Source organism: Falco punctatus, assembly GCF_963210335.1.
Source record: "Falco punctatus genome assembly, chromosome: 5".
NCBI classification, from domain to species: domain Eukaryota; kingdom Metazoa; phylum Chordata; class Aves; order Falconiformes; family Falconidae; genus Falco; species Falco punctatus.
The window spans coordinates 50294244-50321582 of NC_137584.1; the positions used below are offsets into that span (position 1 = coordinate 50294244).

The 27339-nt window shown below is 40.4% G+C and overlaps 2 protein-coding genes across 2 annotated transcripts in view; one reads left to right on the forward strand and one right to left on the reverse strand.

Moving 5' to 3' along the window:
• The window catches only part of PEX3 (peroxisomal biogenesis factor 3), a 19376-nt gene extending 7358 nt beyond the window's left edge, over positions 1-12018 (reverse strand). Inside the window, exons 1-4 of the mRNA XM_080390079.1 lie at positions 11862-12018; positions 5224-5355; positions 3824-3905; positions 94-137 (exon numbers count right to left, since the gene is read on the reverse strand). Of these exons, the coding sequence (XP_080246205.1) occupies positions 94-137; positions 3824-3905; positions 5224-5355; positions 11862-11934 (331 nt within the window). The 5' untranslated portion in view covers positions 11935-12018. The remainder of the gene's footprint in view (positions 1-93; positions 138-3823; positions 3906-5223; positions 5356-11861) is intronic.
• On the forward strand, positions 11965-23515 carry ADAT2 (adenosine deaminase tRNA specific 2). The gene is made up of 6 exons (XM_080390094.1): positions 11965-12113; positions 12343-12447; positions 20426-20576; positions 21147-21253; positions 22998-23070; positions 23190-23515. Exons 1-6 carry the CDS (start codon positions 12063-12065, stop codon positions 23228-23230), a joined length of 528 nt encoding a protein of 175 aa, XP_080246220.1. The 5' UTR covers positions 11965-12062; the 3' UTR covers positions 23231-23515.
• Positions 23516-27339: the final 3824 nt, after the last annotated feature.

Consider the following 27339-nt stretch of genomic DNA (forward strand, 5'->3'; position numbering starts at 1 on the left):
TCTTAATACCTACTGAAACAACAACCTAGCATTGCAAGACATTTTGAATTTATGCTATATATTATGCAGATGGAATCTTTCATTTCCACTTACTTATTATCTTTAAATCCTCCCATATTTCTAACTTGTTTGCTGGCCTGTAGGAAACAAATGGAAACATTAAACATTAAAAAGTATATATTCCTTAGAAATTCATATATTAAATGAAATAGCAGTGCTCTAAGGTGAGCTCATTTAACTACTATACTTGTTCAGACCAGACTCACATCTACATTGATTTGTCTCATTCAAGAAAGCAGTATATAAACAATACACTATGAAGTTGCAGAAAAGATATCAAACTTCAATGTATAAATGGAGTATTTAGTGATGTCAATCATACACTTATATTATCAATTTTGAGTGGCTACGCGAAGCAGTCAGGAAAAGCCCACTGATGGTACAAAGTGGTCTTTTCTGGGGCCTCAATCCTGTATACATTTAACATATATCTCAGTTCAGTAGGGCTTCCTGGGTCCACTTTTGCATACTAAGCACAGGATCAGAATTTCTGTATCCTACCTTCTTGCAAGATTTACCATTGCCTGACTGAGTTTTAAAGTTTAGATTTAATCACAAAAACCCAAAGAGATCACGACCATCTGTCGAAAAGGTTTGTGCCATGCACACAAATGCAAGTTGATCTTTCTGCATTTGTTGAGGTGTGTTTACTTTTCTGACCTGACCGATTCCTAGAAGTTTATGTATTCTGCAGTCAAAAGAGCAACACTGTAGATTTTACAGATACACCTGAACTGCCTGTGGTACACCGCAGATTTATAACTACTATCCAGAGGTAATGTTAGCCACACAGCAGCAGCAGCAGTGATAAGAGCACGCTAACCATCCCCAAAGTGTCATCATTCTTCTTGCCTTTTAAGCAGCGTCAATAAAGATTGACTACTGTATATCTATATCATGAAAGACATATATTGTGAAAGCCACTTAGAGAAACATTTGGTAATTTCTTAGGATCAGAATTAACACTTCAATATTGACGACAGATAGTTTAGATTAACCTAGACTTTACATTTTGTAGATTTACATTTACATTACAAAAAGACCTAGTTTTATATAAAAAAAATACACTTTTCACCAGAAATAATTTTTCTTTACAGGCACAACACATGCGCTTTGGCATTACTTTGACCATTATTTAAGCTCACTGCTATCAAATAATGTAAATCAACTGATACAAAAAACAACTAAGTCTACAACTCCAAAAAGCAAAGAGACAGATTAAAGAAAGGATAGCTGGAAGAAATACAGGGACCATGGCACATACAAAACCAGTTTATACACTTTTTTTTGCAATCTAGATCTACAGTTTTAAAAGCTATTCCAAAGCAAAACAAAGGGAAGACTGTTAAAAAAGTACAGTAATATTTCTATAGATAAGACGTGTAACAGGACTCAGAACCACATTTATTACTGAGTGGTAAGTTTTCCATGCCAACTGAAGAGAGAAAGAGAAGCCAATACATCAACGTCAGCCGACTATATTTGCACCTATTACGTCAAAACATTTTCTAGAGCTCATGCTTACAAAGTTTCTCCTCACAACACAAAGCAACAGCCAGGTAACAGCTCAAGTCTGCCAGTATTAAGCCTAACAATGGAAATGGATTTTTCAGTCTTCATCTGCTGCAATTTACTCAAGACACAGCTGCTACTCAAAACTCAACTCTTATTTCACATTTATTTATTTGGAAAACCATTACCTGCTATGGAAGCAAAAAGCAATGCAAACAAAACACCAGAGGTTTGGAATAAGCTAAGTGCTGAATAGGTGGGAGGTAGGCAACATCTGCAAGGCTACAGCAGCAGGTACTTCACCTTATATCATTTAATCATATTCCTTTGAAAAGAGGACAAAGTAAGAACATCTGCAGTCTTGTGTGCCTCTCCCTCTTTAAAAATTTCTCTGGAAGACTGAAGATTTCAGCTGGCTTACACCCCCAACCTACCACTGGCTGCCCCAAATTACTGAAACGATATTAAAAGGGTTTGAATTCAAGCAAGTGAATGGATTTTAAGTTAAGGAGTTTACCTATGCCATAACACGATCTGTAACATATGGTAACATAGATTTGTAACATGTTAAGCCATAACACAGACTGTGCAAGAAGGAAAACACGTCTTCAGGGACATTAAGAAAGGTCAGTCTCCACATCTACTCTACTGTATATTCAACAATGGCACTCAAAGGTCCAGAGCCACTTGATCAATCTTCTCAAATGGAAGTTAAACAAATCTGTAGCATAAGAATGCAGAGCTTCTTCAAAGAATTACTTCAAAGTGGCATGAGTCCTGATGGCTGATTCCATGATCCATGTCTTCCCAACCCCTTCTCTACCTTTTCAGTTCAAAATGTTCAAGCATCTAGTTAAAACTTGCTCAGCATAAGTGAAAAAGGAAGCATTAAGACATAACTCCACTGTGGACACCACTAAATGGACATCAATGATTACAGGACATTGCTGTAACCAGCATTTAAAAAAATCTTTGTTTTCAAAAATGCATAACAATACTATCTAAGTCTCAACTCTATTTTCACTGGAATTATTGGAATTCAGCAAGTGTCACCATACCTGTAAACTGTTTCAACAGGCGAACAAGTTAGACACACCAGATGTATTATGACAAAAGAACACAGACTACAGAAAACAAACTAAGGCATTGTATGTCTTCATAGGATTCAAAGATTACAGGCTGTTATAGCTGCACAGTCCAGAAGACAAATCTGGTGATCCACAAGATCTCCTGTCCATTCAGGTTAATTTTGTGCTGAGTAAAACTCTTATTATGAAAAAGATATTAAGTATTCCCTTAAAATTAACTTTTCCTAATTTTTGTTGTTTAGAGTAAATAATATTAAATTACAATCACAAATTCTCAGATAATCTATTACAAAAACATTGTTCAGGCTGTAATCCCCACTTGAAATAGCACATTCTGTTGCCTTGTGGGAGCTTTTTGACTGAAAAAAAGACAATGACTGGATAGGTAATCTACTAAATGCTGGACAGCTGAAGTTATAGTTATATAAATAAGCTAGTGGGAGGTAAACTAGAAAGGCAGTCTAGAGCGAGTCAGAAACCCTGTGTTAACTGCCTACATAACACTTCTACTCCATGCCAAACACCAAGTAACTTACTCTACTGTCAAGGTATGCTATCACGCACTTTATGTATTTAAAAATATGTTATTTGTTCCTGCAGTTGTAAGGAAACCAAAGGTGTTTTCTGACAGGGAACTGTTCCTCTTAATGTACGACATGCCCCTATTTGTTCAACTTCAAAAAAAAAAAGAAAAAAAAAGTATTGCTTCTTACAGATTACATCCATTTGCAATCTCATCTTGGATACTTTCTACTGCTACTCACACCCAACCTTGATAAGATTACATAAACATTTTTACAAACACATCATCAAAAACTCAGTCAAGATACTCTGTCCTGTTTAACAGAGGACTAGATCTTCTAAGTACTTTTATCTGCCTATCTTACAGGCACTTCAACAAAAAACACGGCTCCCACTGCAGCATCTTAAAGGAGGTATTTTTTCTTGTAATGCTTGGAAAATGTCAGCCATACCTATCAAAATACATCTAACCTGACACAAAATATTTACATAGTAATTTCAAAATACTTTAAAGACTAGTGACTCATTGGGACACAAAATCAAAATCCTGCATGCTCTCTACATCATAAATATATAATTTGAAAAAAAACCCCTTATCACAAAACAGGTGATCTTTAACACAATTAACAAAACCATCTTACCTATTTTTAAGAAGAGATGTGAGACTCTCAGAATTTAATTGATGCATTAAGGCATCCCTCAATGTTGGAAGCATTGACAGCACTGTTATTAAAAGTAAAAAAAAAGAAAAAACCCTGTCAACATAAAAAAAAAATCATCATAAACCTATTCCCAGCTCTCACTCAATAGCTGCTATACAACGTAAATCCCATTTCTCAACAGGCAAAGCTGGGAGGATAAGCAAAATACAGAACTCCGAGAGTACTCGGAAATGCAACTACCTGTGTGCCTCTCCTGAGACTGGGCACAATGCTCCCCTTACGTGGCTACATGCCTTTGTTGGCTCTAGCTGTGGATGTGTACTCACACCCTGCATATTTGCATATACGTGTCTTCAACTCCCCAGAAGAAAAACTGGTGAAAATCTACACTGCTGCATTTCTCCAGATGAAAAGAAAAAGATCTGAGGTTTGTTTTTTTTTCTTCAACAAGAAAACCAAGGAAAGGTACATGATGGGAACAGGAAATGGCAAACAAGCGTGCACAGAACATCATAAATACTAAAAAAAAAAAGTATGAAAAATCTTGACAAGAATGCATGATGCCATACAGAAGGTACTTCATACAAAGAGGGCAAAGAAAAACTTGGTCCTAGCAGTAAAATTAAAGCCAGCACTACAAAATGGAAAAGATGAAAATGAAATACCAATCGGTCAGGGTAAACAAGGTGCACAGAAAACATCTGCAGCCACCCAAAAATCTAATACAAATTTCAACAGGAAAATGTAGCCTGATTCATTTTATAGAACTAGTTTTGAATGGCCTGTATCTACAACAATAGCAAGGGTTTTGTTAAATTCTGCTCTACCATCTCCTCTTCAAAAATCCAAAGACCAGTGCTGTAAGATGAATAGTTGTACTTTCTGCTTCCCAGCTAGTCGGGTACCTTTTAAATGTTACATGTTAAAACACAGGGAACTAACAGGCTGACATGCTTATTTGTAAATAAAAATTACTCACCAAACTCTCTCTGTGTAGCTTACTAACAACATGCTAGAATGAGTAAAGTAATCCTGCTGTAGATTCAGTATTATTTGAATCTAGCTGCTGTTTCATACCTCAATACCACATGCAGTTTAGGGCAACACACAAATGATTCTGAAGTAACAAACAACTGTAACCTGCGAGTATATCTGTATGCATTATAGATGGATAAGTATTCAGATAACCCCTGGAAATCCCTTCAATACTCTGTTCTTCAGATTGTTTTTTATTATGCAAATGACTATTTATGCACTAGCATTTAATTAAGATTTTGAATTCACCTACATTTCTTATTCTTCTTCCATCCTGCCAACATGTAGTATAAATCTCCAAATAATTCCACCTATCACAAACAGCAGCTATTTCCTTATCTTACCTGTCATATTGCATGTCCTCTGATTACTTTCAAAATGATACTGCCTTCGTGCTTGGGCAATGTATTCGGCTGCCTCTCGTTCTTGGATTTCTCTGATTTTCTTCTGCCCATATTTTCCCAGTAAATAGACTCCTACAGAGAGATTTGCATATTACAAGCTGTTTTGAAAATGCGAGAAAGGCCCCTTCAGCCCCCTCCTTGGATTTTAAACCATAAGGGTGCAATAGTGGGTTTTCTGGGTATATGTGGGTCTTGAGTATTTTAATACTGATTGACAAAATAATACTTAGAAATATTTTTTTCAAAATTAATTAATTAAAGTATCAAGGGTAATGACTTGAATCAGCATAAGAAACTTTCCTGAGAAGATATATCTTGCCTTTCAAAGAAGGCATTTTTAGTACTACTGCAATGTGAACAACTAGTACTGAAGAGACTAAAGCACATATTGGGAAGAAAAAACAATGTAGAGTAACAAAAATAAAAAAATAGAGAAACGGAAATGCATAGGTATGGAGATGGATGAAAATTTAAATTTTTAAAAAAGGTATATTTCTAAAATTAGCAGAAGTTAGAGGTAAACCCCAAGTCTTAAAAATCACATAAGAGAAAAACGTTACAGACCCAACAGTTCCTTTGTTTGGTCCTGAAACTTCTGTAAGAAGAACCTTGGCTTTGGTGGGGCTTGGCTGTCGCCCTCATTTCTTACCATGCCTGGTTCCTACTCTCCAGATCCCCTCTTCTACCCTTGAAGATCTGATAATCCCTCATCAGTTTCACTACAAATCTCCATTTCTGCGAAGACCCACCAAAATTTTTTCTCTACATTTCCTCCTCTCCCAGCATAAATCCACTTGAAGTTTCCCCCAACTGCTCTTCCCATACCATCAGGGGTTCAGATCTCTCTCCATGCTGCCTGCAGTCCTCTTATCCTTCCTTATCTCCACCCTGCTTTCTAAGCCACTCCTCAAGATACCACATCTTCTAGAGCAGGGATCCTCAAACTATGGCCTGTGGGCTGGATACGGCCCCCCAGGGTCCTCAATCTGGCCCCTGGTATTTACAGACCCCCCCGCCGGGGGTTGGGGGGGAACCAAGCAGCCGCAGATGACTGCCTGCCACTGCATCCGTGCGCCGGCCCCCTGGTTAAACAGTCTGAGGACCCCTGGTCTAGATTACCCCCAGTCCTTTTGCCCACTGCAAGCTGCTTTGTATGGATTTCTCCCCCTCCACCGATACCTTCTTACAGCACACCCTGTGTACCAAGTTCATTTGCGGTCTCCTGTGTGCACTAGTAGCAGCAGTTCCCTGTTTAGGTGCATAACCAGCCCTTCCCATGTTCTCTCATGAAAAAACTGACAGGGAAGGTGGGGATTGTATGAGGTAGGCCAAACCCAAGCAGAAAAAGACTGTTGTACAAGATGATCATCTTCTGTCCACTGCAGAACAATTCCCTAAGTACTGAAACTGCTCTACAGACCGTCAGCTCCAACTCTGTCAAGTCAATAATGGCACACAGGAGAAACGTGAATAGCAAACCTTTATTTATTTCCACCAAGTACTTCCACTTCAAAGGCTGTAAACACAGAGCCACAGTTTTCTTCAAAGTTCTATTTTCACATTTCAAAGTTAGTATCTGAATGAATGAGGCATTTAACAGTTGCTGAATGATGGAAGTTTTAAAACTATTTTTATAAGCCAGATCCATAAAAACTACAAAAAACCCACAAACAAACCCCACATTCCCCAAGACTTTGAATTCCGCTACATTTGTTAGGTCATTAAAACCTTTCAATACATTCTTCAAAACTATCATTAGTATGTCAAAAGGCTTGTCAACTTTGTGGCCCAACATTCATGACTGCAAAAAAACCCTGGCTATTCATATTGGTTTTCTAATAGGCAACTACAGGCTAGACCAGTTCGGAACACCCACAGTCACTTCCATTTATTTCCCAAAAGCCTCATAAAATAAAAATGGGGAAGTCACTCTCTCTTGCTTCAGACTTTAGGCAGACTGATCACTTGCCATGTGGAAGATGCACCTGATTAGATGCAAATTTTAATATATATATTTCCATATACAAAAAATGCAATTTGACAACTAAATTATTACCAAAATCAGACTTCATAAATAACAATTAGATTATTTTTCTCTAAAAATTATCGATCCCTGCCAAGAATATCTATTTAGAACACAACTGTCAGTGTACTGATGTATTTTATCTTTTATTTTGCAGCTAACATACTGAAACAGCAACAGGTTTTTTTGTATTAGCAAATAATTTTTGAACGCAAGATTTTTCCAATCATTTTATCCCACCACATGTCTCACATTACATTAACATACAGTCATTTGTCCCCATGTCTACTTTTGTAGTCACACAGAGTAGTTACACAGAGTCAAGGTCTTTTCTGCTTCTCACACTGTACCACCAGTGAGCAGACCTGGGTGGCACAAGAAGCTGGGAGGGGACACAGCCAAGACAGCTGACCCCAACTGACCAAAGGGATATTCTATACCATGGGACATCATGTCAGCAATAAAACTAGGGTGGAGGTTGGCAGCGGGGGGCACTGCTGCTCGGGGACTGGCTGGGCATCAGTCAGTTCATGGCACGCAACTGTTTTCACTTGCATCACTTGTCTTCCTTGGGTTTTATTTTTCTCTCTCATTTATTCTTCCCCCTTTTCCTTATAATTTATTAGTACTAATAATTAAAAAAAGAAATTACAATAATAAACTGGTTTTATCTCAACCTGTGAGTTTTCTCACTTTTACTCTTCTGATTCTCTTCCCCATCCCACTGGCGGTGGGGGCAGGGGGCAGCACATGATAAGGAGTGGAGAGTGTGAGTGAGCGGCGGAGTTTAAACCAGTGTCCTACAACATCCATATCCTGTGGGAGCAACGCTTTGGTTCATCTGTTAACAGTGAATTGAGACAGATATGTTCTAATTTGTCTCTGTAGCTCTCTTCAGCACTGTATAGTCTTTTCCCATCTAAATGTAAGTAATGGAAGTAAGCGTACAAAATCTGCAGGCTCTTACACATTCATGCCAGTGGCCTCAAACAGGTAGGATATTTCTCACATCACTTAAGTTATGGCTTACCTCTCCCTCAGCTCTTTCCTTTCTTCACAGGTGGGATAGAGAGAGAAAAAGGGTGGGATAGGTAACTAGAAGGCATTAGTTTTCAGGAAACCTCTTTACAACCCTATGTGACCTGGTTTACCCTCATTGCTATACTTCCCTCAGAAAATAAAACTAAAGGCAAATTTTCCTTTAAAAAAATATTATGTAGAAATTGCTCTGACACACAGAAGCCTGTACCCTTCCAGAATACTGACAGCTATGTAAGTTGTGGTTTGTCCTTATGTACAAGCAAGCCATGCATCAGGTGACACACAATTGTCCCATTAGGGTTGAAAACCATATTTAAAATAAGAAGGTCTTATTCTCTTGGCACCTTCGAGCCCCACCAAAACGTTCTTAACACCCCTGCACAAACAAACCAAAAAAAACTTTGATAAGCAGACAGATTTCTGAACTGCAATGTTCTTCACCTGCTGCAACCTTCAGCTTGCAGAAATTTGAGCAATAGTTCACCACTGAAATCAGAACCATACGTTGCAGACACACCCAGAACTTGCTCTTCTACTGCAGCAAGAGAATTTCAACAGCAAGTAAGTTTGTAATATCCATTGAAATCCACCTTGAACTGAGCACTGAGACAGGCAGTCACCTTAAAGTGGTAAAGTTGTTTCTACTTAATAAGAACAAGTGAAGGTAACATGTCCTTGCAGCTCTGTCATGCCAGCATTCGCTCTAAATATCTCTAGTGGGTTTAACCCCAGAACACTAGATCTTCCTTGCTTGAAGAGATTTAAATCTTTTTAGTATGCAATTTACTTTATATTGCTACAAGAACAGACTTCTGAAGAAATGGTTTGTACTGGGTCTTTGCTAAGTTGAGGTCTTCTCAACCTTGCTCTATCGTTAAGGGATAATTACATCCATTTCAGTTGCTTTTCCCTCTATTTGAGCTCCTACTTTATGAGTTATGTATCTTTGTTAGCAGAAAAACCCGTTGCAGTTTTGGGATTGACAGAAATTACACTAAGAATAACAGCCACTGATAGTGCACAAGGAATCCATCTCAGTAAACAGAAGAAAGGCTACCAACCAACTTGAATTTTGGTGCAATAATTCTTCAGTAACACAACACCGATAAAACACTATATTGTCTAACAAATCATTAAATATTCACATTAATGTATGACCATGTGCCAGTTAAAGACTTAAAATCATTAAACCTTGTGATGTCCCATTTTCTTTGTTAAATCGTCCTCCTCAGAAAATGCACCTACAGCTCTTAAAAAAGCAAACATACACCAGAGAGATGCAGATTCTAGTCTCTGGCGTTAACTCAGCAGATTTGGATGCTTTTCTTAAATCATTCAGCCACTTCCAAATATTCTGCCTTCAAGTAAGAGCAGCTGCGTGAAGTTGCATTGTACCTTTCAAAGTCAAGCGGTATTTTTTGGAATGATTTTATTGTGGATCTTGGAGTTCTGATTAATTGGTGGTGGCATTATCATAGCTTCTGGAGTTATTTTAAGGTCTGATCCATAACTAGTATGCAGATGGACAAAGCACTCACAATTCAGCTGCTGAACAGCTGTAATTCAGCATTCTGCAGTAAATCCCTCCATCTCCCCAGCTGCCTCAAAATACCATGGTGTAAGTTGCAGCTGGTGGCAGCTAATGATGCTCTCCTGCTTGTGGATGCCCTGATTTACTACCAAGTATCAAATTCAAAAAAGTGATTCTCTACAGAGACCTCAAATACAACATGGCCTGAGGAAAAAGGTACTAATGCTTTAGGCAACAACTGCATAGTTCAGTATTTCCAGTCAGAACTTGAATAGCTTGTTAGAAGAGGAGCATCTTGGGCGTTTCATGGATTGGTCATACTTTAATTAACTTTATTTTAGTCCCTGATATTTATTTAAGTGCACCTTATCCAGTTAGTAACATTTCAGTGAAAGTGACACTGAACTGTACATAAACAGCACCAATTATAAGGAAAAAGCTTATTCAGTGATATTAGGATGGTTTGCAGGCTGGCAGAGAGCTGTTTATACACGATGAATTGATGATTTCAGGCTATGAAGACTACCAAGAGCCAGAAGGCCCCCGATATCTGCTTTCCCACTTGGACATTAATCCATGTTTACTAGCGGAAACTGGGACAACCGATGATTTTACTATTCCCGTTTGCCTGCCCACCATTCTCACAAAGACAACTGAAGGGGAACAGCTTGCAGGTTACAACCCGATAAAGTAAATCTGTTAACATGGTGGGCTGTAAGTGTGGTGGCTCAGAAACTGGTAAACATTATATTCTGCTGTACTCGCAGAGTCAGGAAACCTGCAGGTGAGGGGGTAAACCAGAGAATAGGCCCGACAAGTACTTCAGTTTCCATAATCTAACCTATTATCGAGTATTAATACGCGAAAAATGCAGAAGGAATTAATGCTGAAAGGATGCAGAGGGCACAACAACCAAGGCAAGTCAGAAGTATATACAATTTACCTTCACAAGAGACCTCACCTGAATATGAGACAAAATGTACTGCAAAACCCCTGTAGCTCTCAAAATATTTAACTGTTCAGGCAAGTTCTAGGGCGTATAAAGAAATACAAACTTTCTTTAACAACTCTGTAATATTTAATTCTGTGTCATTTGCATAAGACACATCTGATGATTGAGCATGCAAAGGCACGGCTGTACCTTTTGAGTACTATCTAATCTCCACCTGCACAGATACGCACTTTATTATTAAACAGATAAATATCCAAGGTGTTCTTTTAAATCCAGTTCCAACTAAAAATAACCCTATAATAACTCCAAGGAAAGGAGGAGCTTACCAAACCATAACCACCCTACAGGTTAGACAAGCACCTTAAGGAAGAAAGAACAGCTTGAATAATTAACGTAAATCCTCCTCTCCGTGAAGTTTTGTGTCTGCAGTTGTTTATACTTGACAATTCACCTGAACGCACGAATCGCTTTTAAAAGTACAGGCGTTCAACCTCCGTCCTAAGAACCACAATGTAAGCGGCACCCGCGCCCTGCGCTGCTGGATGTTGTTGGGACCCCCCCAGACACCCGCCGTAAGCACACCCGGGCAGCCCGAAGGGACGACGCGTATTTTCCTCTCTGCCTAGGAGATGCCTCCCCCTGCCACCCCACTGTCCCACGGGCGGGCGGTGGGCGCCTTCTGCTGTCCCCAGCGAGGCGCAGGGCTGCAGGCCACGGCGGAGCCCCCTGCGCCACGGCCCGCAGCGGTGCGGGGCCGGGGCCGGCCAGCCCCGCGGCACCGCGGGGGGTCACGCCAGCGGCCGGCACCGGGCGGGCGCGGGGGCAGCTAGGCCTGGCCGCCAGCCGGGAACCCGCCTGACCGCAGGGGGCCGGCCGGGCGCAGCGGCCGAGCGCCGCCTCCCGGGGCGCCTCCCCAGCGGGAGCCGGGAGCACCTCAGCGACAGCGCGGCGGGGGAGGCCCCGCGGTCGGCACGGAGTCGGCCCGTGCTACCGCTCACCGCGGCCCCTGGGCCCGGCTACCGGGCACTCACCGCCGAGGAAGGTGCCGAGGACGAGGCACTTCTTCTTGTGCCGCTTGAGGAAACTCCAGAGCGAGCGCAGCATCCTGCGCGCCCGGCCCGGCCGCCCCTCACCTCCCCGCGTCAGCGGAAGAGGCGGTGGCAGCGCCCCGCCCGCGGTGCCCCGCCGCCCGGCCCCCCGGAAACGCCGCCCGCGCCCCGCCGGTGCCGGCCATGGAGGAGGAGGCGGCAGCGGTGGCCTGGATGGACCAGGCCCTCGACGTGGTCAGTGCCGGCGCGGGGGCTCCCGCGTCCCCCGGGCCGCGAGGGTTGCGGGTGGCCAGGCTCCGCTGCCCCGCGGGGGGAAGCCTCGCAGGAGGCGGGAGGGGAGCAGGGAGCCCCGGAGCGGGCTGGCCGTGGCCTCCCGGTGGGGGCGGGAGGTCGGGGGCTGGCTGAAGCCCGGCTCGTGGCTGGGGCAGGTAACACCGTCCCGTTCCCTGTGTGTGCCCTGCAGGCCAAAGAGGCGCTGGAGAACGGGGAGGTGCCCGTCGGTTGTCTGCTGGTGCACAACGGCGAGGTCATCGGCAGGGGCAGGAACGAGGTCAACGAGACGAAGAACGTGAGTCCGGGCTCGGGCCCCTGCCGTGTTGGAGGCCCTGCCTTGCCCTGCCCCGCTGCGCCGGGCGCGGCTCCCTCACCGGCACCGGCGGGGCTGGGGCTTGAGCGCGGCTCTCGGGGCGCGGCGGGGCCGCGGTCGGGGCAGGGGAGGCCGCCCCGTGGCGGTGTGAGGTGGCGGCTGCCGCCCCCGCAGGCTGCCCGCCCCGGGGCGCTCCGGAGGCCTTTGCCGTCGCCTGCGGGTTAAGAGCGGGAGGGGAGCGGCCTGTGCAGCCCTCCCGTCGGTGTTCTTTCCACAGGCGCTGCAGGAACAGTTCACGTCGTTAGCAAAGCACTGTTTCCCCCTTACCTGAAAAGTACTGCGCTATAAATCGGAAATCCAAGCCTGTTGCCCTTCTAGGAAAAACTCCGTACAAATAAAGGAATACATAATTACCAGTCTCTTTTTATAAGAGATGGGGGAGCACAAGGAGTTGGGAAGTTGCGTAGTTACAGTATACGTAGGGTAACCAAATCTCATGTCTAGTTTACAAAAATTCTTCCTTTAGCAAAATTGTTTTTTCTAAAAAGTACTGCCTGTAAATTTTAGACCTGATGCTTGTGATTTCAGCCATCAAATTACATCTTCTACGCTCTGGGAGACCAATTAAAGCCAACAGAGATTTTGTACAACTGGAAGTTTTGTATAAATGAATCTGATTGCAGGATCTGGTTGTAATTTATATTAGTTGTCTCAAATCTGGGAACATAATAAAAGGTGAAAATGAGTCTTCTAAGCTCAAAAATGTAACAGTAGAGATGAATCATTATACTAATTTGTGCTACAGGACAATCCATAATGTATTAAGATAATTCTAATACAACTCAAGAAAGCCAGATGACAGAGAAGCTAAGTATCTCAAGTTAAATCAGCGTAAACACTGTGGGGAAGCAGGCACTTCTTGGGAAAATTGTGCCAGAGGTATTAATGCTGTGTAAAAATCACGTTAATAAATGGGCAGAACGTAACTGACGAGACTGCAAAAATCAGAATCAATTTTAAAATGTTAGGGAAACTAGGACTTTTTTGGCTTTAATGTCAGGGTTGTCTGAAGGTAGGTACTTAAATCCAAGTAGTCTGATTTTAAAAATTTGGCTGCATTTTAGAAACAGTAAACTGTTAATAACTTTGAAAGCCAACCCTTTTTTCAATTTCTGTTTAGCTCAAGTTTCAATTCTTTTGTGGCTTAATTTTCATAAATGCTTATATTACAGTGATTGGAAATGCTGGTACTCAGTGCTTCTAAATTTTGTATCAGTTACCTAATTGCTCTATATAGTCTAGAAGAAAATGTAAGCTTGAAGGAGGCACTTGTTGGGAAATGTGAATGCAGGAAATTGTTTTCAGTTTTCTCCTAACAATTGCTGGCATTATTTAGGAATGATCCTGGGGAAAAAAAGAAACACTCTTGAAACGCTGGGGCGGTTCCGGCAGACATCTTACATTTATTAAAGTCTATTCTAAAACTAATTGCTCGTCCCACCTCAAGTTGGAGGACTTCTCCAGAACATCATTCCTCAGACAGCTAGAAAACATCTGATTTCCAGTTTTAAACATTTTATGGTCTGTTTATATCTCCCTATTATTGTGCCAGCATCAACCATTATTTTACATAGCTTGGATGTTTCTGAAGTCGTATTCCCTTCTGGCTTTTTGTTTTCCCTATTTTCCCCAAGCCAGCTGTTTAATTTCCTCTCAGAAGATAGGCTTTCTTTCTGTGTTCATTCTAATAATTCTTATATACATTCATTCCAGCTTTGATTCATCTTGAATTCACTTAACCAGAACTATACGCTTTATTCCAGATGGACTTCCTCTTGCGCCTTGTTTGATAACAATACTTCTTCCCATTCTCCCCAGAAGTAAGTCCACCCATCTTTTCTGAAGCTTCCTTGGTCCTTTGTGGTGTTTTGTTATTCTTCATTTGTTGTTTTGATTATTTTTTTCTCCTATCTATAAGGCCATCCACCTCTCGAGTGACACACTGACCCTGTCTCTTCTGATGATGTCTTTCATCTCATGAAAGACATCACATTGTTAGTTGTTTTTTCTAGATGTTTCTCCCATTAATGCCAATGTCACAACTGAAAACATTTAAGCAAAATGATCTTTGAGCATTGTTGCTAATTGGTTCCCTCTGGACAAATATTTCCCCTTTTGATGCAACTTCTTTTCTTTGCTTGCTTACCTTAAGTTTCTTGTGCTATGGTGTTTTCCCCAGACTGACAATAATTTCACGTCTTGTGCTGTGCCAGATGCGTTGTAGAAGTCCAGAGAGATGAGATTGGTGTTTCTTTGCCTAGAAAAAACGTTTGTCACGGAAAGTTACTAGGTTAATTTTGTGTCAACTATCTTTATGTAAATCCACGTTGTATTTTGTTTCATTTTCCTTTTATAGACTTAGTCCTTAGAATATTACCTTCAAAGTGTGTTATGTTGCCTGTTTTGCTTTTGAGACTATCCTGGATCTGTAGATGTCAGGATTGTATGTCCTTCCTATTTTTCATTACAGTGACTCTGTTTGCTCTTATAGGTTTCAGTCATGTGATAACTCTCCCTTGATGTATTAAAAGCATTGCTATGTGACAGTCAGCCTCATGCATGAGTTCTTTAGCGGTTTTCTGATGGAGATGAGTTTGGGTTTTTGCCCTTTATCCCTTTTCCATGCCCTTAAAGTTCTAATTCTGTATGTCATATACTGTAATTTGTGGTGTCATACTATTATTCTGCCTTTTGACCATATTCTCCACGTCATTTTTATTGAAAAGGCAAAATACTAATTTTGTCTTGGAGTAGTGCTATAATTATATTTCAGCCTCATCTTATGGTCACTGTAGTAGTTCTAACTCCTTTTTCACATGTTTTGTCTTCAAGGTATTTTTACTTTTTATGTAATTTGTTTTGCAGGGTTGATGTTTGGTGACTCTTCCTTTAGCCTTTGCTTTCTGTCCTCCAAAATGTAGCTTTATAATATATTGGCCTTTTTTCACTCCTTGAAAACTTTTTTCCCAGCTTTTAAAAAATTATTGTTTATCCAGTTAAATCTGCAGTTCTTCCCTGCAGTTCTGCCCTTGCTTGGAAACCAGCTGGTCACAAGGCTTCATGTCAAATAAATTCCGTCTGATCCTTAAGTAAGTCTCTGCATCCTCTGATCTAACTGACTGGAGTTAGGAGCAGGTAGTGTCTTCTTTATGCCCTCTTTCATTCTTGTTCCCAAACTGCTCATTTTGGCAAAAAGATTTAATTGCTGAAAGCTCTCCCATTTTTTTTAAGCCTGTCTCCTGTCACTCTCCATACTTTTGTTTCTGCCCTGCATGTCCTTAGCAGAACACATTAATGTCAGGAGTACTGCCACTTACTCTGTGGAAGTTATTTGTGAAATTATTGATCATCACCACATTCTCCTGGAAAAATTTGCTGTTGGAAGAAAAGAGTATTTTTTTTAGGAGTGTGGTTGTGGCATCAGCATGTCAAAATAGTTAGGCATGTAATTACTTGTATTCATTGGGCAATAGTGCAACAATTTTCTGTGCAAGACGTTTGTTTTCAACAGCCTGGCAATACATTCACAAGATTGTGCTAGTACTGTGTTGCCTCTGGCAGGTCCCGCACTTGCTTGTTCACAGTTGTGCCTCAGACCAACCTGAAAATTGTCATCCTTATAATATATGTGACCCTTTCTGACCAGAATCCTTTTTTTTTCCTCTGGCATCTTTATTCCCATGTGTGATGCAATCATTTGCTTCCCACTAAAATGCTCTCTGTCTTAGGCTCTTTGTTGATACATGCAGACTTCTCTTTGTTATCTCCTGCTGGGTCATTGTAGTGCGTGTCTTTGCCCAGATCATCTTGCAAGTACAGTATGCAATAATTGAAAATGAAGTATTGTTTGCACTCTTAAATTGCTAATGAAGCCACAAGATAATATAGAACTTTGACCTTTGATCCCCTTTATTCTTGCTTGTTAATTCTGGTCTAAGATTTGGAAGGTAAGCTTTTCGGGGCACTGCTGGTATCTTTAACATTTGCCACAGTTTGGGGCACTATTTTAAGGCTTTGTCAAGGCTTTTTACCCACTGACATCAGCTTCAAATAATTTCTCCTTGGAACGCCATTTGCTACTCTCTAAGAATTCTCTTTTTCCCTTGCTACTCATACCTGCTTTTGTTTTCTTGGCTTTAAAATAGTTTATAATATTAGGAAATTAAAAAACATTAGGGGTTTGTAGAAGCTTAGGAATTGAGTCAGTGACTCAAAATGAACATCATCTTTTTTGTATGTTATTTTACACACAGCAAGTCAATAAAAAAGACTATATAGTCATAGCTCAATATAAAATAAAATCCTAAGGCAGACCTAGAAGGTCAGTTTTCCCCACCATATCTTGTCTTTAAGAGGGGCCTTTAGCAGATGCTTAAGAAAGAAGCTCAAGAAACAAGAAATTAGTAGTGTACACCTTTGCCATATGTAACCTTCCCACTTCAGAAAGAGGATAGCTTAGGGACTTCCAAAGCACAAGGCTGTATCTGGATCATTGTTTCTGATAGCTGTCTCTGCACATATCCTCCACGAATTTGTCTAAACCTTTTTTGAACTCATTTATGTTTTTGGCTTCCATAGCATCCTGTAGCAATGAGTTCCACAATTTAATTATGTGCTTTGTGAAAGAGTACTTCCTTTTGTTTGTTTTAAATCTGCTGCCTGATAATTTCATTGGGTGCCTGCTTGTTATGACAAATAATAAATCACAATTTACTGTTTGCTTTTCCACATTTTTCTTGATTTTTATAAATGTCTACTGTAGTCATCTTAACTTGGAAAACTAGTGACTATTTGGTGAGTTAAGAGCTGTAGTCTAGTGTCGTGTTTTAACCCCAGCTGGCAACCAAGCACCACACAGCTGCTCGCTCACTCCCCCTTCACCCAGAGGGATGGGAAGGAGAATCGGAAAGGAATGTAAAACTCGAGGGTTGAGACAAGAACGATTTAATGGGCAAAGCAAAAGCTGCGCACACAAGCAAAGCAAAGCAAGGAATTCATTCACCAATTCATTCACTGGGCAGGCAGGTGTTCGGCCATCCCCAGGACAGCCGGGCTGCATCACGCGTAACGGTTACTTGGGAAGACAAACGCCATAACACCAAATGTTCCCCCCTCCCTTCCTTCTTCCCCCAGTTTATATACTCAGCATGACATCATATGGTATGGAATATCCCTTTGGCTAGTTGGGGTCAGCTGTCCTGGCTGTGTCCCCTCCCAGCTTCCCGTGCCCCTCCAGCCCTTCTGCTGGCAGGGCCCAAGGAATGGAAAAGTCCTTGACTTGGTATAAACATCACCCAGCAACAACCAAAACCATCAGCGTGCTATCAGCATTGTTCTCACACCAAATCCAAATCACAGCACTGCACCAGCTAATGAGAATAAAACTTAACTATCTCAGCTGAAACCAGGACATCATTAGTCTTTATACAGAGACTGTTCTGTAACTTGGATAATCCTTTCTCACCCTGTGGTGGATTTTTCCTGGTGTTCCCATGTCTTCGTGAGGTGAGATGACCAAACCAGTGTGCGTTTCTTAAGATGTGGATGCACTGGGACCTAGTAATGTTCTATGTTAGCATAATCTCTTTTGTGTAGCTGTCTTCTATTACTGTAGAAGCCAGTATGACTTAGAGCAGCTGCATGATGTCTCTTAACTTCTACTCCCAAGAGCAGCAGAGGCCTAAAAGCTACTTGGTGTACTCAGTGTAAAGTAGTGTCATAGGTCAGAGGCATGTTTTCCTCCAGTCATGCAGGCTTATTGCTTATATGCTTTCAATTCGTGCTCAGGAGTTAGAAAGCCAATGTGGTATTCATGTGTCTTGTGGTCTGAGGGGCACAAAACTAGGATAGCCACAGCTTAATAATTTTCTGTTACGGTAGCTGTAGTAGGTCTGAGGGATCTTTCTACTGGAGGGTGTTGCATTTGGTGTTTCCACTGAGATTTCAGCTGATGTGATTGCTTTTATTCAACTAGGGAACCTTCATGGCAACATTTCACTGGTAGGTCTGGAGGAATCATGCCTGCATATTGATTCAGATCCATGTTTTTATTCTGAGTGGGTTCATTACTATGTTATTTCAGATTACAAGTGCACTATAGAATAAATTTCTTGTGTCTGCTTACCATGCTTTGGTCTGTGTCTCAGAGATGGCAAGCTGTCTTCCTTTCAGATGGAACTATACTGGAAAAATGCGCTCAGGGAGCATACCTAATGCACGACAGCTGTTGCTGGGAAGGTACCGTCCATGGGACTGAACTGGAGCTAGGCCAGTGTGAGCTCTCCTCAGTAGGCGTTGGGTCCTTAGCACTGTTTTGCCCTACAGATACAGTCCTCTTGCACTGCACTATTTGCTAATGTAGGCTTAGGCAATGTAGATCTCTGTAGGCGTTTTAAAACATTTTTAAACTGTATTAAACCTACCACTGATTTATACATGAGTCCTGTGCCATATATTGTAGACCAGGGGTCCTCAAACTATGGCCCGTGGGTCGGATACGGCCCCCCAGGGTCCTCAATCCGGCCCCCGGTATTTAGAGACACCACCCCACCCGCCGCCGGGGGTTGGGGGGGAACCAAGCAGCCGCAGATGACTGCCTGCCACTGCATCCATGCACTGGCCCCCTGGTTAAACAGTTTGAGGACCCCTGTTGTAGAGCATCTCAGAGTTACCACCACAGATCGTCACAGTAGTAGAACATTAACCCAAGTTCATGTGTTGAGAGGAAGTTACCTAAGGTCACATAAATACATGTGTAGCAGAGGTAGAAGTATAATTTGGGTTGATTAGGTCTTAGCCTAATGCCTGTGTCAAAAACATCCTTTTTCTAGAGTAGATTAGAAGGAAGGGAAGTACTTAACAGCCTTCATTCAAATAAGCATCAGGCTTTGTAACTGGACAGTCCTTTCATAACTAGTACTTTGTGATATTTTTGCTGTGACATTTGATTGGCAAAACACACTACTGCAGACATTCCGGAGCGATAGTGGGACATTACTGATTGGTTTTGTCCCTGCAATTAAAGTCAGCATTTCTTCTGTTCAGGTTTTTGTGCCATAACTATTGCTGTGACCTCTGAGATACTCATCATTCAGTTATCTTGGATTAACAAAAGATAAATCAATATTATTATGTCTTTTTGTAATCAGGCATATGCTGCAATCCCTGCCTATTACTTGAGGAACTTACTGTACGTGTTACATATTCCCAGGCAGCATTAAACCTGACGCAAACTGAAAATACTGTGTTTATGCAGTAGGCTAAGCAGTTCCAGAAACATACTGAAATCACTGCATGTTCATTCCATGCAGGCATAGTAACATCGTCAGAGGGAGGAAGAGGTACCAGCTAGGAGCAGTTTCTTAATATTTCCAGAGAAAGTATCCCTGCCTGCTCTTGGAAGCACAGTGGGCTAGATCAGTTGTTCTAATGGGCTTGTGTGTCACTTAAGCCTCAAGCAGAGCTTTCATGTCTTACTATGCTGACATGACAGAGAGGGGTAATGAAGAACTTCTGAGCAGGCTCCTCTGCCTAGGAACAGGTAGAAGAAAAAACTGTTTTGCACTTGTGGGTCTTCTGTGTGTTGCATATGAGACTGAGGTTGAATATGTTTTCTTCGGCTGAATATTTCCTGCAGTTTAGGCTGCAGGAAATTCCTTCTGCAACTTGAACCAGCAAAGAGGTGCACTGAAAACATACTTCTCAAGAAAGCATTGTATTACTTTAAGAGAAGTGAAAATAATTGCATTATTAATAAATTAGATGTCAGGTGATTATGCCCTTGACTTGAAAGAGTAGTTTTATGATGTTGCATTTTATTTCATTTGTATTTGTACAAGTGAGAACCTTAAAGCTGTGAATCAATGCAAACTTTATGAAAATGTTTATTTTTATCTCCTAGGCTACTCGACACGCAGAAATGGTGGCAATCGATCAGGTCCTTGACTGGTGCAAGCAACGCAACAGAGATTATAACGAAGTATTTGCACACTCGATATTGTACGTAACTGTAGAGCCTTGCATCATGTGTGCAGCTGCCGTGCGCTTGATGAGTATCCTTTCATGCTTCTTCATGCTGGGAGACCATATATCAAACTGTTAAGGCTTTTGGCACTGAGCCCACAAAGAAGGGCTTGACAATGTCAGGCAGAGCCAACAGGGGTACCATCTTATGGTCTGAGAGTCTGCACCCACCTCCATTTACTACGTGGTAAATAGTGGGAGACTCAAGAATGAAAGAGAAGTGGTGCAATTATGACCAGCAATGATTTCTCTTAGGGATGTGAAAATACATTTTAGACATGCCTGTTATTATGTAAAATGAACTAATCTCAGTTTAATGTTCAGTTTTGAATGTTGTAACAATCCGTAAACCATGTCTTTGTATGCCTCTGCTTTGGGATTCTTGCTTATCCTTTTCTGAGAAAGGCTGGATGTGCATCTTCAGCAATAGATCTTATATTACTCAGAAGTAAGTTTTGATTTTATGAGGGAGGAATTATAGTGCAAGCTAGTTTGAAAAGTACAAGCACATTTTTGTGAAATTTAATGACTACTTAAATCCAGCTACTGTACTTCCTGCTTGCCTTTCATTTTAACTTAATACCTTAACTCATTCATATAAATTCCGCGGGTCGTATATGGCTGTCGAAATGAGCGATTTGGAGGCTGTGGCTCAGTTTTAAGCATCTCATCTGATGATATGGTTGACACAGGAGAACCATTTGAAGTAAGCAGTAAAATGTTTTCCTCTATATTTCAGCTAGGGTACTGTGCCTAGCTTCGCTACCCTGCTTTGAGAATGTTATGCATCCGTTTAAGAGGATGTAGATGAAGAATGATCAAAGTAAACTTGATTTAACAAAAAAATAATGATAAAAGATTAAGTCCTTAGAGAAAATAAAATTGAGGAAAAGCCTGATGACAGTTTTAAAATTATTTAAAAGGATGCATCAAAGTGGAAAGGAAAGAATTATACTTGTGGAGCAAAGTAAGGAATAAATATATCTAAAAGATGTGTAATACTTAGAACAGCAAGTGTATGCTGTGGGATGAGATGAGAGAAAATATTTTTTAAACTGTAGAATATACAGACACATAATCAATAAAGATCAAGTAACAGCAGCTTACTAAGTTACTGATTTTTAGCTGAGCCACTGGAAATGATTGTATTTTTGCTCCCAGTCTATCTATATATGAGGCAAAATGCATTAGCATAGACTTCATATAGTTCAAATCACCAAAAAAATACAGACTGGAAAAGTAGCAGAGGAGATTTACTGTAGATAGCAGGAAACTTTCTGGATAGTAACAATACTGAAGGACTGGAACAGAGTGGGGAGAATGACATCTTTGTCATTTAAGAACGGCTGGACAAGCGTTCAGTGGAGGTACAGTATACATAAATACAGATGCTTTACAGCATTATTCTAGTATACCTATAAGTATAGGTATCTATACATCTGTATAGATAAAGCATTTATAGCATTACATTTATCACATTATACACAGTTGTAAATGGTCCTGTTTTATACAAGGATACTGATTAGGGTTCTTAGAAGTCTCTTCTTCACACTTAACATTTATAATTTAATGAATGTAAAAACCAAGTAGTATATTTCAGCATTGTAAATAAGCACTGAAGGCTCAAGGCTCAGAAAGAATTTCCATCAGCGAGCTGACACTATTTGGCAGTCCAGTGTAACCATATTAAGCATCTTTCTGTCAGGGTGTTTGTGAGGCTAGCATCTGAATTAATTTGTATGGTCAGTACTAGAAGAGTGTTCATTTGGTAACGTTGGCATATGGTATTTAATTTTGCTATATGTTTGGAAGAAAGAAAGGAGAAGATTCTTACTACCACAAATCCTTTCTTTGTTTCTGTAGGCAATTGCAGTGGGATTATTTATTATAATTAATTGTATTAATTATAATATAATTATTATTTCCTATAATTATTTCCTAGTGTGGGTGGAGATTCATTTAGTGTTAGTGACATTTATACACTTTGTTATTAACGTTTACAGCCTGGAAAAATATTTTAGGAGGACCAAAAAGGTCTGAGAGGTGACTGTTAGGAATAAAGACCGGGTGTGTGGACAAATGCTTTCTGGTAGGAATCTTATCTACAAATACCTAGGTGTATATCTCTTAGATTTCCAAGTGCTTGAGGAGCATATGAAGTAAGTTGGAAACACATTAATAAGAAAGAAATTGGAGACTGAATAAAAATTTTATGTAAGTTAGTAACAAAGTTTGTTTTACCTAACTTTTAAGTTATTAGGGAAATTATTTAGTGAGCCTCAACATAGTATTTTTCAAATGTATAAGGTATTCAGCCTGAAAAGGAGATTTTCTGACCCTCAAATAGACAATACAGTTTTTTACAATTATTCTGTACTTAAGGCATTATTGTGAAGCATGGAGCATGTTATTCTCAGATGTACTCACGAGCATCATTCTAATTTGAACAGTGCATTTCTGGCTATCGTGCCAAAGAAGCAGTGGAAATGTTAAAAGCTTTCTACAGACAAGAAAATCCCAATGGTAGGTTTCACGTTAATGGATCCATTTTGATCCCAACCTAATTTAAAAGAATGCTGGCACTAGTATTACTGTAATTCACTTCTGATGTTTTTTTCTCCCTTTCTGTTTCTTCTCGGCAGCACCAAAATCAAAAGTACGGAAAAAGGACAATCGTAATTAGCCTTACACTGATGGGAGACAGAAACTTACCAAAAATATGCAAAGAATTCTTCAGCATCCCTGCTTTTTAAAATGTACAGTCCAATTAAACTATGTCTAATGTTCTGTACAGAGTTTTTACTAACAGGATACTTAGTACCTATGCCTGTGTTTCTGTGTATTGATTTCTTGTTATACATGACCAAACAGAAAATTAAGTGGCTGTTTTTAGAAAGAGGAAAATTTATGGTTCATGTTCACTTGTTTAAAGCCAGATGGATCCATTAAAATGATGCCATTCTGTACAGCCCGTTCTAGAATATTTTCTTTCTTTCTGTCTGTGGAGAAGCGTCTTGCTTTTCAGTAGTAAATGTTTGCTTAGGCAAGTAAGGAAATCTATTGGAAGGTTATGTCTGTGAGAACTTCACAGTCCTTGTGCATATATTTAATCCACAGGCATGTAAGGAATTGTACAGTCCTTGAAGACTTGAGATAAGATCATTGTAACGGTTCTTCATTGTTTTTTTTACAGATGCCAAATTTTCAGACATAACTTCTGAAGTCACATATGTATGTAGACAGGTATATATGCGGAATCACGTCTCAGTTTGTGTATGCTATTGCTTAATAAGCATAAGCAAGCATCACTTGGCTGGACAGAATCTTCATACAGAGTTGTGGAGAAACTCCACAACTCTTTAGATTGTCCTCTCCTCTTGTGACTATTAGCATAAGAAATACTTTATCATTAAGAATCTGCTAAGAAGTTGTTCTCAGCTACTCAATTATAGTACCTGAGATGGGCAGATACATGTAAAACCAGGAAATGAAACTGGTAATAGTATGAAGAAAATATATTAAGGTATTTATCTTTTCATAGTGTTTTCATGGCTGACTTTGTCATTTCAATGTACTTTGCTTGGCTGTGCAGTAATTTATAATCCAGAAGAGGGCCTTACAGTTCCACTAATGAATTAAGAATACAAGCACAGTTCAATCTTGATTATATACCTCTTAGTGGATACTTACCTTAAGCATGAAACTGTGTTTTATTCAGCTGATATTCAGGAATTTGAGAAATGCCCACACTTTTTTTTTTTTTTAATGTAAAAGAGCCATTAGAATTCTATGGCTATAAAAACAGAATACAATTAAACTTTTTAGATAATTCAAATAAATACTTTCAAAAGTGTTTTTTAAAAGAGCATTAAAAGCATTACTTTGTCATCATTGCTCCCAATAGCTTAGAATTTGTATTTTGTGCATTTACTTATTGTTTATGAAGTGACATGGGAAACAAGCATTTTTACCATAATGGCTATTTTCAGAGTTTAGAAATAGTATTCCTTTAACTGCTGTCTGTGACCTACCCTGTTCTCCTCACTGTTACTTACAGCACTCTTTGAGTCTTTTCCTTTCTATAAGCAAAAGAAGTTATAACTGCATTTGTAAGGTTTCAACAGTTTCAGCACTTCAAGGGCTCATGAACCAGACAGCTGAGCTGGAAAAGCTATTTAGGAAAAGACCACTTTTTAATGACTGCAGTGGCTTTAAGGAAAGAAACAGTCCCACCTGTGGTTACGGTGTTTGGCTGGTGATACAAGTTAGCCATTTGTCTATACAGATACATACATACAGTCCTCAACTGGAACGTAATTTTCTTACACATTGAAGAAGTCATGAAAGTCCAAATTAAAGGAAGGTGTTAGACTTCTGGCTTGTCACTGACATCAATGACAGTAGGAATTGGAGCCTACATACTGTTTTGGACCAGGACCTAAATCTCTTGGCACCTGTTCTTCTGCAGAGGGGCTAAGAATGCTTTCATTCCCCACTGCTTTCTTTCAAAAAAGAATTCTGTTAGCATTTGGGTAGTGTGACAGCAGGAGCCACATAAATAGTAGGATAAAACACACTTTAAAAGGTGTGCCCAATTCTGAACCCTTAAAAGTGGAACAGAACTATTTTGTAACAGGAGTCAGTGACAGCCTGTCACTTAAAACAACAGTTTAAGCGCTGCTCAAATCCAAAAGAGACTGGAGAGAGTGACAAAAAATTCTCATAAGAGTGATCAAGGGTAATGTACATCTTAGAAAAAGGACATGAAAGAGGAATAGCATAGCAAGCTAAAAACTAGTGTATTCCAGAAAGCTTACAAAAGATGCTTCTGTTCACTGTTCAGTTTAACAGGTGAGCAAAAAACCCCAACAGTCTAGTATTAAGAGGCACATTTGGATGTGTGGTTTTTGTTTGTTTTGGTTTTAAGTATAATAATTAGCTTGGGGAACAAACTGCTAAAAGATTACACTGAAAGCAAAAATGTAGCCCATTCTCCTTAAAATCCTATTACTTACCTGAGTAAGAACAAATGCAGATACACAGGTATTTTTATAAAAAAAGACATTAACTCCTGTTTGAAGACAAGCTGCTCATCGCAGCCGTAGCATGACATCTCCACAACTGGTAGTTGGCTGTCTCCTCCTGTCTCCCTGCAGGCAGCGCTCTCCTCCCTCCCTGCAATGACTGGTCTCCCACCAGTGTAGCAGCAGCTCTGGTGGCAGGAGCCCACTGAGGTGGGTCCTGTTGGCCTCCACTTGCCACTGCCCCCAGAGGTATGCCTAGGGCAGCTGTCCCTGGCTCATGTGCTGCGGCTCTTCCTAACCATGAGTTATAAGTTAGTTTGTTAGTGTTGTTTAGGGTTGGATTCACAAAACTGAGCGCTCCACAAAAAGTTATGGAGATCCTGGGCAGAAGGCTCTAGGTTCAGGCTGAGAGAAACATCTCCATGGCTAAGCTCAGCACAGGGGCTGGAAGAAGGCAGGAGATGGCCACAACGGTTACAACCCGATGAACTGACCAGTTTCAGTGCTCCAGATCAGAAAATGAACTTAACAAGATAAGAGTATTGGAGAATACAGAAAGAAGAATGTCAGAAAAAGACTTGAATGATTCTTGGAATGCTTATTTAGCGAGGAGGAGACTGTTGCTCATGGCTGCAGAAGCATAGGCTTGGTTTGTAACTTGCTACCAAATAAAATCCTGCAGCAGATCACACCAGAGGCACCCAGGAATCAGGATCTGATGGGTTGGTTCCACAGCCTGCAAGAAGTGTTGCTGTCTGCTTGCTGGGGACCTAGGTCTCAGGCTTTTGCTCTAGCCCTAAAAGAGTGTCAAAGGCAACAACTTTGTTACTGCCACCAGGAAAACTCAGAGCAGTGGCTTATAAATTATTCTATTCATTTTCACAGTGCTTTTACTTCTGTTTATCTATTTGTGTCTAGATTGCCACATAGGAGGCCTCAAGAGCAGCAGTAAACATATTTAACTGGTTCATTTAAAGAAGTTTAAATGCTTCATGTCACTACTTTTCCCCTTGCTGCATGATTGATAAATACATAGGCTTCAGCATTATATTTACCTTGGACTGCATTTTTGCCAGTTCATCACAGATAAAGATGATTTTATTTCAGCCTTTGTTTGCTTGTCAATAGTCTGACATCAAAATATATTGAACTGGCTAGGAGGGCAAGGAAACAAAACAACATGGCTTTGTCTCTGCTAAACCGATTACAATTGACAATTCAAGGCTATAATAAATATGTCTTGTGACTTGCACGCTAGAGGAGAGCCTGAATTTAAATTATAGCTTTGGGTTTTGAAATGCTCACTGATCCATTCCATTCCCATTAAGAGTGCCTTCCGCTTTGCAAAATTAAGTGGTATCTTTACATGACAGTTTAATTAATTTATTTTTCAATATGTACATTTATGGAGTTTCTCCATTAAGCTTTTGAAATGTCTGTAGATCCTATGCATTAATGTAAATGTGCCATGGCCCATAATTACCTTTGGCAGGCTTAGGGCACTGATAAAAAGATTATATTTTTAAAAACTGAAGTCTTCAAACTTCCCCAGTGCTTGGCAGGAAATCTATTTCTGTGTTTTATTTGGAGCAAGGCTGGGGAGCCTGCAGCCAACAACTCCAGTGTAGGCAGTAACTGTTACATTCTAGAAGAAAATACATTTGACGCTAAATGAGAGAAGGGGAGAGGAAGACAATTAGGGGGAGAGTACTAGAAGCAGCTGTTTATTTGTTTTGCCTTGTGGCTGCCAATATATACTCTTATCATT

Bases quoted from the DNA above. Each gene is read 5' to 3' on its own strand.
- ADAT2 (XM_080390094.1), top strand. From the start codon at position 12,063: ATGGAGGAGGAGGCGGCAGCGGTGGCCTGGATGGACCAGGCCCTCGAC. The intron at 12,448-20,425 runs GTGAGTCCGGGC...TTTATCTCCTAG, and splicing joins AGGTCAACGAGACGAAGAAC to GCTACTCGACACGCAGAAAT. The intron at 20,577-21,146 runs GTATCCTTTCAT...ACTCATTCATAT, and splicing joins AGCTGCCGTGCGCTTGATGA to AAATTCCGCGGGTCGTATAT.